Genomic DNA, 18,350 nt, shown 5'->3' on the forward strand with positions numbered 1-18,350 from the left:
AGACACTGGATAGGGATGAGGGGTGGGCTGGGGGTCAGAGGTGGGGAGAGCGAGTTTGTGATCAGAAATCAGAACTCCAAACCTGTGTCACATGAATGTATGAAGTGTGGATTTATGCTTACAAGTTGGTATAGGATTCAAAGCTAATAAAAGTAGCATAAAAATTCACCACCAGAACTTCCCTAGTGGTCCAGTGGCTAAGACTCCGCACTCCCAGTGCAGGAGACCCAGGTTAGATCCCTGGTCAGGGAGCTAGATCCCACATGCTGCAACTAAGAGTTCACATGCAGCAGCTAAGAGTTCGTATGCCGCAACTAAAGATCCCGCATGCTGCAGTGAAGATTGAAGATCCCGCCTGCATGCCACAACTAAGACCTGACACAGGCAAAACAAAAAACAAAACAAAAAAACTCATCACCAACTTTGTTAGAAGAGTTACACATATCTTCTCCCAGATTGTGGATTGTCTTTTAATTCTATTTATAATGGCTTTTATTATACAAATGTGGTCAACTCTTTTGCTTTATGGTTTGGGCTTTTGATGCCTCTTAAGAAATCCTTCTCTACCATGATATCATAGAGACAATTTCCTACAATTAATTTCTTCTAAAATTCTTCTTTAAGTCTGCAACAGAAAGTTTTAAAAGTATTTTTTAAATTGAAGTATAGTTGATTTACAATGCTGTGAATTTCTTCTAAAAATTTCAAAGTGTTGTTCACATTTAGATCTTGAATCCAACTGCAGTTTACTTTTCCATATGGTTTTGGATATGGTTTGAGGTAGGGATCTAATTTTAGTTTTTCCATCTAGACAGCTAATTGTTCCAGAATTTTTTACTCAGTAGTTCTTTCCTTACAGACGTATGATGCCATGTTGGCCATATACCAATTTCTTCTATATACATTTGCTTATTTGTTATTTCCTTCCACTGGTTTATTTGTTCATCTCTGCCAAATTTATGTACTGTATCTTTATAATGAATCCTAATAAATCCTAATAAGAGCACAATTTCCCTCTTCTTATTGTTATAAACTGTGAAGAGTCTGAGAATTTATCTATTTGCAAGCTAAGAAGTTAGCCTGTCACTGATTCATGGATACAAGTAGAAGACATGAGAGGCTGGTGAGTCAGAGGCAAAGGACTTTATTGCTCACAGCACAGCACTCACAGCACAGCTGGCAGCATAAGCTTTACGTTCACCTCAGTTGCCCCTGTCCCCAAGTTCCACATGTGACATGGAAGAGCGGAGATGAATGCTGCACATGTCACCATGAGGAACCTGAGCTTAGGAAACCCCAAACGTTAAAGGCGGATGCTAGCAAACCTGCCTGTCCTTTTCCCCAGAGGGAGACACTTCTTAAATATCCTGGACATCAAACAAATCTTCCCTCTGCCCTGGAGGGAGACGCCATCTCTGTCTTCCAAAGCTGTTTGCTGTATAAACATCTTTGAAAAGATAGTCCAGAAAAAAATGTCAGTGTGTCTGCTCAGGAGATGTGCAGAAATGCAAGAGACCAATAGAGCACTGTCTCCCAACATTACTTCTTTGGTATTATTTTGTTTACTGTGGCTCTTTGTAATAGGGAAGAAAAAAATCTGACTTCGTATAGGGTCTGTTTCTTTTACTTTAACCTTTGTACTCTACTGCTTTTGCAACAGGTTAAGAATGTTGTCTATAGCCTGGAATATACAGAATAGCCCACTCTCAAGGCTCTGACCTTTAAAAGTATAACACTTTTCCATTCATATAGAGATAAAAAGTTGCAGAACAGAGAATAACATTTGTTTTGTTGGAGGTTTACAGGAACATCCTGACCTGACCTATCCATGTGGACAGCTGCAAGAACAAAGGATCCCAACACCGAGAAGCTGTGCAACAACCAAACACAGTCTTTTAGTAAAAGAAGCCTGAATTCTAACTTGGGTAAGATGGTTCTTTGGGACACTTAGTCCACTATCTCCTTGGTCTGCTGTCTTTCCGAATAAAGTCACCATTCCTTGCCCCAACAACTCATTTCTTGTTGCCTGTTGTGTGGTGAGCAGTACCAGCTTGTACTCGGTGATACCTTTACTCTTCCATATGAATTTTAAAATTAATTTGTATAGTTGTTTTGGGTAGCACTATGTTACCAGATATAAATTTATACAAATCTTTTTGAAATGCATTCTTTACAACCATGTATAAATAGTATATTATAATTAATAACTGTAATTATAGGCATGCAAAGCAATGAACAATTTAAAGAAAGATTACAAAACAAACAAAAAAATACTTTAAAAACCCAATGACAGCAACAACAACAGCAACAGAACAGTGAAACCCCTGGGACCTTGCAGAAGTAAATATAAAATTGCCTTGTAATAACATTTTTACAACATAGGGTACAAGGAACTCTCCCAAATTAAAAGAAACAAAAACAGAAAAAAAAAAGAAAACAAATCTCTGCTGAAAATAAAAACAAGCAAATTCACAAACACTAGGAAACAATCCATTGTGTGGGACAGTCAACACATACAACAAACTGAAGAAATAGCATCTCAAGAACTTTACAGAGCAAGCTGTTAGAGAGACTAAAGCAAGCATATTAAAAATTATTCATAAACAAAAACCAAAAATGGGAACCAAGAAGACGGAATGGGACACTAATAATAAAGAGAAGGAAGATTTGAAAAAGGATCAAATAGAACTTTTAGAAATTTTTTAAAAAGCAACAACATTGAAATTTGAAATTCCAAAGAAGGATTGAATAGCAGATTAGGAAAAGCTCATGAGACATTAGTGAGCTGGAAGACAGTTCCAGATGAGAGGGCAATGCAGAGATAAAGAAGTAGAAAACAATGAATATAGTAACCTAATATAATAATGAAATGGAAAAATATCAAAGAGCAAGAAAAAAAGTCTTAAAAGCATTCAAGTATTGAGCAAAAGATACAACTGTACTTACATGAAGCTCAGGAACGGGAAAAATGAATCCATGGTATTAGCTGTAAATAGTGGTTATCTCTGGGGGTTGAAGGAAGGGTTCCAACTGAAAAGGGCGTGAGGGTACCCTTTGATACCCTTTGAGATAACGGACATGTTTTATATCTTTATATCCATGGTTTCATGGATACTTAAAATCTAAAAAGTCACTGAGCTGTACATTTAAGATTTTGTGCACTTTATTGTATGTATTTTACACCTTAATAAAAACATGACTTAAAAAAGCAATCAGAAAGAAGAAAAAAAAAAAAACTATCTACAAAGGGATGACAGCTAGAGTAACAGCACACTTTCGGTCAGAAACAAAAAAGACCAGAATATAATTCAACAGTGACTTCAAAGTGCCAGGGGAAATAAACATCAAATTAGAGCCCTTTACCTGGTAGAACCATTACCAATGAATGAGGGTGACTAATGAGATTTTCATGCCAAGACTAAAACCACCTCTAAAATATGTGCTTCAGCGAGAAGGGTTAGGATGGTTGAATCAAAATAGCAAAGCGCTGGGTGAATCTACATAAGCATTAACTTTCACAAATAATGATTTTGATGAGATGATGGATGATCACTAAACTTGTGGTGATCATTTCATGATGTATGTGAATCAAACCAGCATGCTGTACACCTTAAACCTCTACAGTACTGTATGTCAATTATATTTCAATAAAATGGGAAAAATTATTTAAAATAATTCTGAAGGGTTTTATTTTAATTTTTTGGCTGTGCTGTGTGGCATGCAGGATCTTAGTTCCCCGACCAGGGATTGAACCCGTGCCCCCTGCAGTGGAAGCACGGAGTCTTAACCACTGGACCGCCAGGGAATGAAGGATTTTAAAAATTAGGTGGATTATCTTGCAGACACACGCTCATGTGAAATGATCTGTGACAAGGTTATTCACTGCTGCATTTTTTTAAACAGCATTAATTAGAAACAACCTCAATATCCATTAATAGGGGAAATAATTAAATAGATTGCATTACATCCGTACATTGGACTGTACATTCAGCCATTGAATTATATTTCTGAGTGTGATATAGAATAAATGTATTTCTATGAGTCAGATTTCTCTTCATTAACAACTACAACACATCAGTGGGTTATAACAATGAACATGAATTTCTCATACGCTCCATCTAAGGAGAAGAAGACAGTGAATAATTGCAAACATTAAAACACTCTTTCACAATTGGTAAGTGAAAAAAGCAGAGTGCAGAACAGTGTGTGCAGTGTCCTACCATTTGGATAAAATAAATCAAAACAAAAGAATCCATTACATAATTGTTTTATGTACAAGTTCTCTGGAAGAATGCACTTGAAATTAGCAAAGATGATGCATACGAACTGAGTGGCAGTGACTAGTGGTAGACTAGAGACATTTCACTCTACATATACCTTTGGTACATTTTGAAATTTCTACCATTTGAATGTACTGTCTAAGCAAAAATTAAGTTTTCTGTATTGTTTGGGTGGAGGCTAGAGATATTAACTTTAGACCTGATTAAAAAATACTCATGCAGGACTTCCCTGGTGGTGCAGTGGTTGAGAATCCACCTGCCAATGCAGGAGACACGGGTTCGATACCTGGTTCGGGAAGATCCCACATACTGCGGAGGAACTAAGCCCGTGCACCACAACTACTGAGGCTGCGTGCCACAACTACTGAAGCCCGTGCACCTAGAGCAGGTGTTCCACAGCAAGAGAAGCCACCGCAATAATGAGAAGCCCGCGCACTGCAACGAAGAGTATCCCCCGCTCGCCGCAACTAGAGAAAGCCCACCCGCAGCAACGAAGACCCAATGTAGCAAAAAATAAATAAATAAATGAATAAATTAAAGAAAAAAGAAAATACACATGTTAAGATTACTATAAGTATAACCACAAAAAAAATAGAAATTGAATGTACAGCTAAAATGGCACAGGAAGAGGGGTAAAAAAATTATCTTGAGCACTTTAAAAAAACATACTTAAGAACCATTTGTGTTTCCTTTTCTGTGAACTATCTTTCCATATCATTTGTTCTATTTCTATTGTGTTGCTGATCTTTTTTTGTTATTGATATCTAGGGGCTCTTTATTAGGAAGATAAGCCCTTTGTGATACAAGTTGCAAATATTTTTGCCCAGTTTAAAAGTGACAGAAGATTTTATTAAATGTAGGCAAATTTTCAATCCTTTCTTTGTAACTTGAGTTGTAGTTAGAAAGATTACATTCCAAGGTTACAAAATAATTAATCTATATTTTCTTCAATAGTTCCCATAGGTCCTATGTGAGTCTCATTTCCCCAAACTTTTATCTCCTTATAGGCGGGAACAATAATGGGTATATCTGCATGTCATCCATGGGGCCTAATCCCCCATGTGCATTTTCTCCAATAGGTAATACTTTTCTGCTGATGATGTTAAATTTCTCTCTAATCACTGATTAGTGTCCTTTATGGTCTAAGACAATTGAAATGTCGTTAGCAATTATTTTGCAACAAGTGATTGGATTTCAACCACATTACAAATAAGGAAATTGAGGTTTAGAGATTTTAAGAAACTTGTCCAGCATCACATAGTTAAAAAGTAATGAAGTTGGAATTGAAACTCAGATAGCTTGGCTATGGAGCGTATAACTGTAACCCCAATGGGTTGTAGTGGGCACAACCTAGAAATGATATAGATTTTTTTTTTCTTTTTTAAAATCACTGGTACCATGTGGGAAATGAAGGCAGCAAAATGATACTGGTTTTCTAACACAGAGCTGCAAACACTGAATGGGTGATATGAAAACATAGTTTATAAATCTAATTTGTTCATTTATCCAAGGATAGTAATACTCAAATGGCAAATTATGAAGTGTTCTCATCTAGATAATCTCATGACATTCTTTCAACAAGGAGATATTTTAGTTGTTAAAATATTATCTGTCTTATACTAGAATGAGAGGGAAAATTATATATACATATATACACACACACACAGAGTGTTGTTTATAGCTATGTTACATTAGCAAAGAATTGGAAACGACTTAAATGTCCTTCTAACTAGGGGATGAAAAACGGATGCAGAACCGAGTGTATAATGTGCAACCATTTGTGAGCAAATATAGACTATTTCAACTTCTTCATCGTTTTGAGTTTTCTAAATTCAGAAAATGGCCTACTGAATGTTTCTTTCATCATTGTGATAGTCAAGATTCTCCCAAATAAAACGTATACCTTGGCCACAAACTCAGGGTCTGTTTCATCCACAAGGTCAGTCCATTCAACTGTGACTACATGTTCTCTATTAGTTTAGGTTTCCACTCGTCAGCCAGCTTCCGGCTTGAGCTGCTAACCGGTGATTCTCAAAGCAGCAGAACCGTCAAATCTTCTTTTTGTTATTGATGATCGAGATGATATTGATGACAGAGAATAAATGATAGAGAACAACATTGACTGAACTCTGGGTGACTTCCCAGGCTTCTTTCAGAATCGTTTTGTCTCACTTTGTGAAATTGGTTTTTGTTGCTTGCCACAGAAATGCATACTCCAGAGCAAATGTCACGGCACCACACAATTTAACAGTTTCTTGTCCAGCCAAATGTATACTCTCTGAACAGACAGAGGATGTAGATCTCAAATGAGCCCATCTTTCTCAAGCAGCAGCACAAACTCAACCTTATTTAAATCTCTTGAGATCTTATCAACAAAGATCTTGGTGGGGAAATTCCCTGGCGGTCCAGAGGTTAGGACTCTGCACTTTCCTGCCGAGGCCCCAGGTTTGATCCCTGGTTGGGGAACTAAGATCTCACAAGTCACATGGCATGGCCAAAAAAATTAAAAGATAATTATATTCTTTAACACAAAACAAACAAAGATCTTGGTTCCCATTCTGGGGTTGCACACCAGAGCACATGCCTTCTAAAGGAAGATGGTCTTATTTCCTCTGCCTTGTGGTTACATCCACCACGCAGCTGGTTCACTCAAGCAAATCCTTCAACAGCTTTCTCCGTGGATTCTTGTACTTTGCTCATATTTCTCCCTTTGTTTGTTGGTCTTCATAACTCAACACAAAACTGTAATTTTGTTCCAGAACAGGCACATAATTAAAAGGAATCACTGACTTCATCCCTTCGACATATATACACTACCAAATGTAAAATAGATAGCTAGTGGGAAGCAGCTGCAGAGCACAGGGAGATCAGCTCGGTGCTTTGCGACCACCTAGAGGGGTGGGATAGGGAGGGTGTGAGGGAGATGCAAGAGGGAGGGGATATGGGGATATACGTATGCATATAGCTGATTCACTGTTATACAGCAGAAACTAACACAACATTGTAAAGCAATTATACTCCAATAAAGATGTTAAAAAAAAAAAAAAGGAATCACTGAGAACCTAAAGGCGTGACAAATCCCTTCCTTTGAACTACTGGAGCCCAAGAGAGCTCTCTGAGAGCAAGAAGTACGCTTTCATCACGGCTGACACATGAGCTACGCGTTCTGTCTGAAATAGCTCATCAGCTCCTCTTGCCTCCCTTCTGTGGGAGGCCTGCGCAACAATGGATACATCCATTCATGTCTCTCTCTTTTTTTTTTTTTTTTTGTCTCTTTTTAATGGAACCCCATTGCCTTTACCTGATTCCCCTTTTATTGTACAGGGCAAAGCAGGAGTGGGCAAACTGACTGGTGATAACCAGCACATGGCACTTGGAAAACAACTAGACGCTCTGGGAGTGCCACCCCCCCCCCCCACTCCTATCAAGTATCGCCAAAAAGTCAAACCCGAATCAGATCATGCTTCTCCATCTTCCATGTCACCTTACAGGAAACGTAAGGCACAGAAAAACATGTTAAATACATCATGAGGAGGCAATTAGCAAGATTCAAAATGTGGGAAACCCTACAGGGCAAATGATTTGGTCGTTTGGAATAAATTAAAAAAGGCAAGAGAAAAGAAAAAAGAGATGAAGACTTTATAGATTAAAAGAGATTTTAAGAGACCTATCAACCAAATGCAGTAAGTGGATACTATTTGAATCCTGATTCAAGCAAAGAGTAAACAACATGTATGAGACAAATGGGGAGATTTGCACACTGACTAGATAATTGATGATGTTAAGGAAGGAATTGTAAACATTTAAAAATGTGTGACAATAGTAGTATGGTTGCGTGTGTGTGTGTGTGTGTGTGTGTGTGTGTGTGTGTGTGTGTGAGAGAGAGAGAGAGAGAGAGAGAGAATATGTCCTTATCTTGTACAGATACATACTGAAATATTTAGATACAATGACAGGTCTGGGATTTGCTTCAGAATTGTCCTGTAGAAGGATGGGGATTGAGGAAGATTTAGATGTAACGGGATTGGACATGAATGGGGGATTTGCTGTAGCTGGGTGATGGGTACTTCGAGGTCCATTGTACAATTCTTTGTATATGTTTGAAATTTTCCGTAAGTTTAAAAAGGAAAAGGTGCAAGTCAAATATCGAAATCACCGAAGGTTCTGGGCAGGTGTTTTTAAGCGGTGGTGTAAATTGGAAGAAGGGCAGCTGGGGAACTAACTGAAGAAAAAAACTGATTTGGGGCTGGGTTACACTGAACACAATTTGAGGACATCTGAGTAGGAAATTTCAAGGAATCAGGTGGTAATATAGGGTCGGAACTTGGGAGAGAAGTCTGTAGTCCTACACTTAGGACAATTACAGCCTTGAGCATAAAGACACTTTCAGAGGGTAGAGAATCGATGATTCCACCTCGGGAATGAAATGACTTAGGGTTCAGAAGGAAAATATAAGGAAGCCTGCTGAACCAGCAAAGGAGATAATTAGCTCAAGCCTCCACCTAAAATTTACTTTGGATTTAGGAACCTTTATCAGATATGGAGCTACATTTCACTGTTGCCACCTAGAGATTTGTAAAAAAAAATAGTTAAGGTGAAATAGTTCAGAACAATGTATTTTAAGAACACAGTCAGGCCTCATCATCTCTGTAAACTGCAACCCTAACTTCCCTTTGGAAGTTGCACAATGCTATTTTGAAATGGTTTCAAACGCTTATTTGACCTGGAGCTGGCTCTTTGGTCCGTGTGCCCAGCTCCATTCTGGACTAGGTTTGCACCAAACACCAAAGTGGCTTTCACTGGATGCGAACGGGAAGTGGCCACTAGCTGTTTCGAAAATTTTAATTTCAGGGACCTACACAAGGAAGCCAGGGCAACAGAAACCAGATTCCCCAACAGTGCTCTCCACCCTGCTCACCCTGCGCTTAGGTCCGAGGACCTCATCTCTCCAGGCAGCTGTCTTTCTCCTCCAGTGAGTCTAAGTTACTGCACTGTGCTTACATGGAGAAGTCTATCAAAGTGGCGTTATTTTAAACTTTGCTTCCCGTCTGCCTAAGAGTGTGACATCTTGCTTTCAATAGTTGGGTTACTCTACACAAAGTATGTTGGTAGCAAGAACAGGACAGAAGGATGATGCAGGAAAATGGCATTCAAACAGCCTCCCAGAGTCAAATTGTTTTGAACAAAAATGTTAGGAGTTTGAACTTGATGTTCTTGAAAAAGACAAGTCCAAAAGGGGACATTACAGAGTGGTTTGCCCATAGTTCAAATACTTTACTATTGCAATGCAGCAGTCTTCTGCGTACATGTGACTTCCTCTGCTTTCCGAGGCGAAGTTTGAGATCACCAAGCCTGTTTATCATCAGTATCCAGAAAAGTGCCTGACTCATAGCAAAATTCAAGCATGACTCAGTCAGTGAACATATGAACGAATGCACAAATAAGTCTCAGGATGTAGTCTTTCAGGAAGTAGAAATTATAAATATGATTTAGATGCCATTCTTTCAAAATCCCTAAAAAGGAGGGCATATTCACTTTTTCCGTCACTTAAAGCATTTATTTTTAAAACCATGTTTCCAGGGACTTCTCTGGTGGCGCAGTGATTAAGAATCCGCCTGCCAATGCAGGGGACACGGGTTTGATCCCTGGTCCGAGAAGATCCCACATGCCAAGGAGCAAATGCGCCCGTATGCCACAACTACTGAGCCGGCGCTCTAGAGCACGCGCACCGCAACGAAGAGTAGCCCCCGCTCGCCACAACTAAGAGAAAGCCCGCGTGCAGCAACGAAGACCCAACGCGCCCAAAAATAAACAAACTAATTTAAAAAAATTTAAAACCATGTTTCTAATGTCAAGAAATAACAATACCGTCCCTTAACAGCATGATGACTGAGTTAAACCGATGAGCTAAATTAATGACAGCTACTGCCAATGTTTCTTAGAGGAAAGAATAAAGGTGTTTATTTCATAGAGACACCATGAGGAAAAATAAATAAAAAAAACAATTGGCTTGCATTTCCTCCTGCAAGTCAGTCTCTCAGACTTAATTTGGAATTTGTTCTTTCTAGGCACCAAGAGAAAATGGGTTGCCACCTCTACACTCAAACTGGACGGTCTTCCCCAAGTAGTTTAGCTATGAGAAGGCAGAGGGGGCTGCTACACAGCGCTCCGTCCCCATCACTGCCTTCCTCCCCTGCAGAACATTTCCTGGCATCTGCACGTCATGTGGTTCTGCCTTCCTCTGCATGTCACGTGGTTCTGCCCTCCTCGTCCCCAATTTCAGCACCCCTCCCTTCAGGCTGCAAGGTAAGGCAGGACAGGAACACACGGCTGCCTGTCTCTTCGGTACAAAGTGTTTTTCCCCCATCTCAGATGTTAGGTCTTGTAAGAGGGCTAGTTAAGCATTCTGCCAAAGAGAACTGCCAATGATTTATGATTGCTGATGGTGCCCTTAATGGATTTTTATATAATTTAAAGACCTGCAGCATGATATGACCTCAGAGACCATTTAGTAAAATCTCTTTATTTTTAAAATGACAAAATTATCACCCAAAGTCCACAGTTTACATTAGTATTCACTCTTGGTGTTGTACATTCTACGGATTAGGACACATGTATAATGACATGTATTCACTATTACAGTATCATACAGAAAATTTTTTTTACTGCCATAAAAATCCTCTGTGCTCTGCCTATTCATCTCTCCTTCCCCCTTGACCCCTGGCAATTCACTGATCTTTTTCTTGTTTCCACAGTTTGGATGATAATGACGTGTTAACGCAGGTCCATCAATAGTAACAAATGCACCACTGCGGTAGGGTGTCGATAATGGGGGAGGCTGTGCATGGGGTGGGGGCAGGGTGGGTACGGGATATCTTTGTACCTTCCTTCAATTTTGCTGTGAACCTAGCACTGCCCTAAAAAAAAACGAAAGTCTTAAAAAATAACAAAATGGAGACTTTGACAGGCTAAGTGGACCTGACTAAGGTCACAGAGCTGGCTCCCCGTGGACCAACACTAGAATGCAGGGTCTTTATGGTGCAAGCTTTATGCACCACACGTTGCTACCCTGCATCCCGCAATAACAAGAAAAAGTCAAGAAATACTTACTGGAGGATCTCCTCTAGGTCCAACTGAATCACCCGCTCACGTGAGGGAAGTGGGGCAGGTCCTGAAGTTTACATCTGGGCTCTGTTTTCACCATCTCCCCACCTCCGTCCAGGACCGCACACACCCCAGTGCCTCCAGGCTTTTGCTAACGCTGTGCTCTGTGCCTGGAAGACTTCCTCCTCCATCTCCAGCTGCTACTTGCCTCTGAAGTTAGCTTCCTCTGGGCAGAATGAATCCCTCTCTCACAATCCTCAACTCTGAGTACTTTGCAGATAACTCAATTATAGAATGTGTTAAGTACTGTAGTTACTTATTAGCCCTCCAATTAGACCCTGAGCTCCATCAAGCAGGACTGGATCTTAATTACATTTGCATTTCCAGAAACAAACTCTGTGATGGGGTACAATTTATGTGCTCACAAAAATGTAGAGAGGACACAAATCTGAAGTTTCTCTTTTCCAGAGTACACTTTAAGAGTACACTATATTTAAAAATAAATATAGCTTCTACAATGAAGCAGCTGATAGAATATATTGAATATTGTACATTTAAGAGTTCTGGTAGGGGACAAACTATGTATCACTAAGATATACAAATATTCTTTCCTTTACATTAGAAACATGATTGTCAATGGTACTGTAATTTTTCATTGTTCTGAAACTGTTAATAACCATTTAAGTTAATAATAATATAGGCAATCATTTGCTTTAAAAACAAAAAATCACACAAAATATATAAAGTGTATAAAGAACAGTTTGGTCCTCAGTCATGGGTACTCAAAGGGAGTCATTTTGGAAGGTTATAAGGCCATCAATTATGAGGAGGCACAGATTAAATAATGAACCTGGAAAAGTCTAGTTTTAGATTATGATCACGTAAGAACAAGGCAAAAAAAATCAAGGTCAGGTAGTCACTGTTTAGAGTCCTTGCTGCTTTAGGACCAAAATTACATTAATTGTGTTAAAGCAAAAAACTACAATAATCTACTTTGCAAGTTTCAAATAACCAATTGTTTCATTCAAGATTTAAAGAGATAAAGTGAATGTTAACACACTGAACAAAGATGGTTAAGCTGTTTTTTCCTAGCACATACACAATGTATAATGGTGCATTATTAGAATTAAAGTTTTAGATCAAAAAATTATCTTTTTAAAGTATCTTTTGCTCTACTTTATAGGTTCCTGTGAATTGTATTTTCCCTAAACACAGCATTTGATCTGTTTATCTATTTTACTTTATAAGCAATTGATAGAAATGTAAATATATATATATGTAGAAGTGGCTATCTTTTACATAGGACAGCCCAGAATTTAGTAATATGTATAGGCTTTCTGGCTGTTTTACTTACACATAAAATGAATTTTAGAGAAGAAACATATTTGGTATTTATTCTAATGAAAGCATATTAATTACAATATATTTTTGAAGGTTAGTTATTTTTAAAATCTTCATTTTTAAATTCAGATGATGCTCAACATTTTAACAGGAAGGTTGGTTTGTTAGATTTGGCCATCTTTCTTTATTACTCTTAAAGTTCAAATATAAAACAAGGAGGAATGTACGTCTATTAAAAAAAATATGAATACTTGTAGCAATAGTTTCAATTATTTGGCCCACAAAAATATTGCTTAAGAAATCAAGTTCAGCTTAATTGTAGGGAAATGTAATTATGCCCAAGGCTGGGATAGTTTACTCTCCTTTTGGCTGCAGGTTATACTTTTGTGGCTGGAAAAAATGTTCTTCAATAGCACTGACTAGTTCATTTAGTTCTTTCTTCAGCTGCTCGGGATCACTGCAAAATAAAGGGGAAAAAAATTCCAGGTCAATGGATTATTCCAAAGCATATTTTAAAGACTCCTCACATAGATCAATTAACATTGATATTTACCCTTAAGCGGAGGGCTAAATCAGACAAAACAGAACTCCAGCTACTTAAGCATGGGAACACATCTGTGATGTAGACAAAAAACTCATGTGACAATATTCATTATTTTCCGCAAAGGCCTTCCTGAGGTCTCTACTATAAACAAAAGCACCCCTTTGCACTTCTCGTAAGAATTTTTAGGAAACACAATGTGTAGCCTAGCATCCCTAAAAGCTCTGTCTGTACCTAACAGTGCAGAGAAAACTTTCATGACTTCAGCTGTCATTAAATCCTGCTGAACTTTTACAAATGACATGGCTGGCAAGTCTTTGGTCCCCCAGGATATGAATGTTCTTGATCCTGTTTGTCTTCAAACTATCGGGAGCTCGGCTACAGCGTCCTGTGTAAGGCCTTCCCAGGATGGAAGAGCTGGAGAGCCTCCTAGTGGGCCAGCTGGTCACTCACCCGGAACTCAGACCCCCTGAGACCCCCTGTTTATTTTATTATTATTTTTTTAACATCTTTATTGGAGTATAATTGCTTTATAATGGTGTGTTAGTTTCTGCTTTATAACAAGGTGAATCAGCTAGCTATACATATACATATATCGCCATATATCCTCCCTCTTGCATCTCCCTCCCACCCTCCCTACCCCACCCCTCTAGGTGGACACAAAGCACCGAGCTGATCTCCCTGTGCTATGCGGCTGCTTTTTATTCTACTTTGGGAACAAAAGGGTCACAACTAAAGTATAAACAAAAATCTTGGGAACTAGATCCCTTTAAGGAAACTAAGTTTTCAAGCATGTGGAAAACACTCATTTATGTGCAAACAATTGGAAGGTTGATAACAGAGAAAACAGACTTGTAATTAGACAGGTGTCTAATTTATGTGGCAGCCTTACATATCAGGTTACTAGCATGAGGTGAGTTACTATAAGTACTTAAAACCAAAAAGCTCAATAGAAAAACGTAAATCCTTCAATTCAAACTTTTAATACTTCATACTTGACCACCTTTAATATATGCAAACTTAATTTTAACAGAAAGGGCAATCTTTGTAATTAGTTAATATCATTTTTGCATTGTAACAGCTAACCAGTACAACTAAAACAATCCATTTTATTACAGACATTAATTCTGGCTGTACTACTTACTAGCTGTGTGCCCTTGGGCAAGTGATTTAACCTTTCAAAGGCCCAGATTCCTCATCTGTAAAATTGAGATAAAGACTTTATTTTCTCAAGAGAGTTGTTGTATAGATTGAGATAAATTATAGAAAGCAATTAGCACAGAACCTGGCCCAAAAACCTCAATAAATGTAGCTATCATTATAATTATTTTTACCCCCCATTGGTAACATATATAGTAATTATGCTTCATAAATACATATGAATTACACAAGTCTTTTCTTTTCCTTCTCCATAAATGTGCTCTGAAGAAAATAACCGTTCTCAGGAAGGCACACTGACTAATAATTACTGTTTTTTTTTTAAAAAATATAAATTTATTTATTTATTTATTTTTGGCTGAGTGGGGTCTTTGTTGCTGTACGCGGGCTTTCTCTAGTTGTGGCGAGAGGGGGCTACTCTTCATTGTGGTGCGCGGGCCTTTCATTGTGGTGGCTTCTCTTGTTGCGGAGCACGGGCTCTAGGCGTGCGGGCTTCAGTAGTTGTGGCACCTGGGCTCAGTAGTTGTGGCTCGTGGGCTCTAGAGCACAGGCTCAGTAGTTGTGGCGCACGGGCTTAGTTGCTCTGCGGCATGTGGGATCTTCCCGGACCAGGGCTCAAACCCGTGTCCCCTGCATTGGCAGGTGGATTCCTAACCACTACGCCACCAGGGAAGCCCTTATTGGTTTTCTTAAAACAATATACATAAAACAAAACTCATCAATGAATTTACTATATATCTCCTGCCGGTTTTGTTTCTCTGTTAGCACCCTGGCTTGACATTATTACCTAAATCTTGAGATAGTAAGAGAGTGTCCTTGTTCTTAGGAATTGAGTATTGAAGTCTGTGACTTATTTTCAAATGGCTGAGAAAACAAATAAACCAACCCAAATATATAATATTGATATGTATGGTGAGTGAGAGCAAATATTGCAAAATGTTAGCAACTGCTGAAACTAGGTTAGGGTAGGCAAACTATGGCTTGCGGCCTGTTTGTGTAAATAGTTTTATTGGAACACAGCCACACCTATTCTTTTATGTCTGTGGCAGCTTTCCAGCTACAACAGCAGAGCTGAGTGGTTATAACAAGGGCTATATGGTCTGCAATCCCTAAAATAGTTACTATTTGGCTCTTTACAGAAAAAGTTTGTCAACCCCTAGTCTATGTGAGGAGTATGTGGGTATTCACTATATTATTTCTACATTTCTATAGGTTTGAAATTTTTCACAATAAAAAGTTGGACAAAACTAAAGGCATCAAGGGAATTCCCTGGCAGTCAAGTGGTTAGGACTCTGTGCTTTCACTGCTGAGGGCACAGGTTTGATCCCTGGTTGGGGAACTAAGATCCCACAAGCTGTGCGGCACAGCCAAAAAAAACCCCCCAAAACAAAAAACAAACAAAAAACAACAACTAAAGACATCAACCCCAACAAAAATATTTTTTAAAAGCAGGACTTATATTTGAAAAAGATTTTCTATTCAAAAGGGTTAGTGGGTTGCTGAATTCTATGAATGAATGAAATTCATGATATAAAATATATTAATAATATTTAACGTTATCAGAAAGTAAGGAAACCTTAGCCATGGCTTTATTGTTGTTGTGTGTTAGTTATGCTCATGCCTTGCTTGAGCCCTGACAGTATATCTATGGGCTGACCTAGTGCCTAATGTTTCATTTAGTAAATGGGAGCAACATTTCAATGACTATAATAAAAGGACAAATTTTCAAAGTATTTTCAGCAATTCAGAAACTAATATTTGAATTTAAGTCCACTCAATAAGCCATGTGAAAAATGTAAATACCATAGATCCTTAAACAGTAAGTTGTATTGTTATTATAAAAGAAAGTTTTCTAAAATATTACACATATTTTCACAGGATAACGAAAAGGAAAAAATACATAGAGAAAATAGATCTTTAAATTGGACTTATGTCCATTTGTTTTCAAAAGAATGAGATACAGAAATATGAAAACACTAAGTGAGAATGAGAATTATTCAGAAGAAGATTCAGGGCTGATTTGGGTGTGGCTTGCTATTTCCTTTATGATAAAGTCCCCAACAGGTGACTGTTCTGAGCTCTTGTATCCATGTTTTATAGTTTTGTTTTGTTTTAATATTTCTTGCATTGCTATCAGCCCTCACTTCTTCATGCCTAAGGAAAGTCCAACTGTAGCAAATCTTCCCTGCCCCTCTAATCTGCTACATTTAATCTGCTATTAGCTCGCTGATTTAAGATGCTCAGAAAATTTCCTCTGCTCTTATTTCCACACAACGTAAATTTGGTTCACAAGCCAGAAAAACCCTATGGACAAAGCTTTGGAGTGTATGTACCATTACTACCTAGGCCTGTGTCGTCTACTACAGTAGCCACTAGCCACACGTGGCTATGGTGCAATTGAAATGTGGTTAGTTCAGCAGAGGAACTGAATTTTTCATTTCATTTAAGTTAACTAATTGAAATTCAAATTTGAAAACTAGCACTTGATTCAGTTATTGGAAAACTTAAGTATGTTTGCAACAACTTGGGTGTCAAAATCTACTTTTTCAACTGCAAATTTTATGAACTCTAAATACAGATTAAGGGGACCTCCCTGGTGGTCCAGTGGCTAAGACTCCACGCTCCCAATGCAAGAGGCCTGGGTTTGATCCCTAGTCAGGGAACTAGAGCCCACATGCCGCAACAAAAGATCCAACATGCCGCAACAAAAGATCCTGCATGCCGCAACGAAGATCTCACGAGCCGCAACTAAGACTCGGCACAGCCAAATAAATAAATAAATAAATATTAAAAAAAAAATACATTTAAAGTATTTCCAAAAAAATATAGCATTCGAATTTGAGATGTGTGGTAAGTGTAAAATACTGTATGGATTTTGAAGACTTAGTGTGAAAAAAATTTTTTAAATATCTCATTAATAATTTTTATAGTGATTACATGTTGTAATGTTAATATTTAAAATACTTAGTTAAATAAATATATTATCTGTTTCTTTTCACTATTTAAAATTGTGTCTAGGAGAAAATTTCAAGTTGCATATGTGGCTCACATTTTATTCCTGTTGGACAGCACTGACTTAATTCACTTTTTTAAAAAATTTCCTGCTTTTTAAAAAATTATTTTTATTTATTTATTTATTTATCTTTATTTTTTGGCTGCGCTGGGTCTTCATTGCTGCGCACGGGCTTTCTCTAGTTGTGGCGAGCGGGGGCTACTCTTCGTTGCGGTACGTGGGCTTCTCATTGCAGTGGCTTCTCTTGTTGTGGAGCATGGGCTCTAGGCACGCGGGCTTCAGTAGTTGTGGCACGTGGGCTCAGTAGTTGTGGCTTGCGGGCTCTAGAGCGCAGGCTCAGTAGTTGTGGCGCACGGGCTTAGTTGCTCCGCGGCACGTGGGATCTTCCCCGACCAGGACTTGAACTCCTGTCCCCTGCATTGGCAGGAGGATTCTTAACCACTGTGCCACCAGGGAAGTCCCAAATTTCCTGATTTTGAACTGTATTCTGAATAGAGAAATGATAGCTAAGTGACTGTTAAATAGGTGTGTAATATGACATTTACACGTGCTAGCTACATGTACCATGGCTGATAAAGTTCAAAATGTTACAGGTGTTGGAAAGTGACCAACTCAAACCCTTTACCAAGGTCACAAAACACGACCCTGAAGCTACCAGACCATTGGCTCTTTGGTGGTAAGGACTCGTTCTGCTGTGGCTCTTCAACTGCCCCAAGACCCAGCATGACTTACACACAATAGGTGCTCAAAGATATTTGTTGAATGGACGTGTAATGCATTTTAATTTATTGTATCAGAGACACGGAGAAAAAGAGAAAAAGTCATTGGTGCCAGCCTCAAATATAAAGTACTAGAAAAAGGAAGTTTTATTATTATTACTGAAATTAGGAATGAAATTTTCCCATACAGGGAA

The 18,350-nt window shown here is 38.5% G+C and overlaps 1 protein-coding gene across 2 annotated transcripts in view; it reads right to left on the reverse strand.

Annotated features, from left to right (window-relative positions):
• Window positions 1–10,787: 10,787 nt before the first annotated feature.
• PGM2 (phosphoglucomutase 2) overlaps window positions 10,788–18,350 on the reverse strand; it is a 34,293-nt gene continuing 26,730 nt past the window's right edge. For both annotated transcript variants that reach the window (XM_082464216.1, XM_082464217.1), the window contains one exon: window positions 10,788–13,182. In XM_082464216.1, coding sequence (XP_082320342.1) covers window positions 13,080–13,182 — 103 coding nt within the window. In that variant the 3' untranslated portion in view covers window positions 10,788–13,079. The remainder of the gene's footprint in view (window positions 13,183–18,350) is intronic.

The sequence above is a fragment of the Balaenoptera physalus genome (assembly GCF_965194825.1).
Source record: "Balaenoptera physalus genome assembly, chromosome: 5".
In the NCBI taxonomy this organism is placed as follows: Eukaryota; Metazoa; Chordata; class Mammalia; order Artiodactyla; family Balaenopteridae; genus Balaenoptera; species Balaenoptera physalus.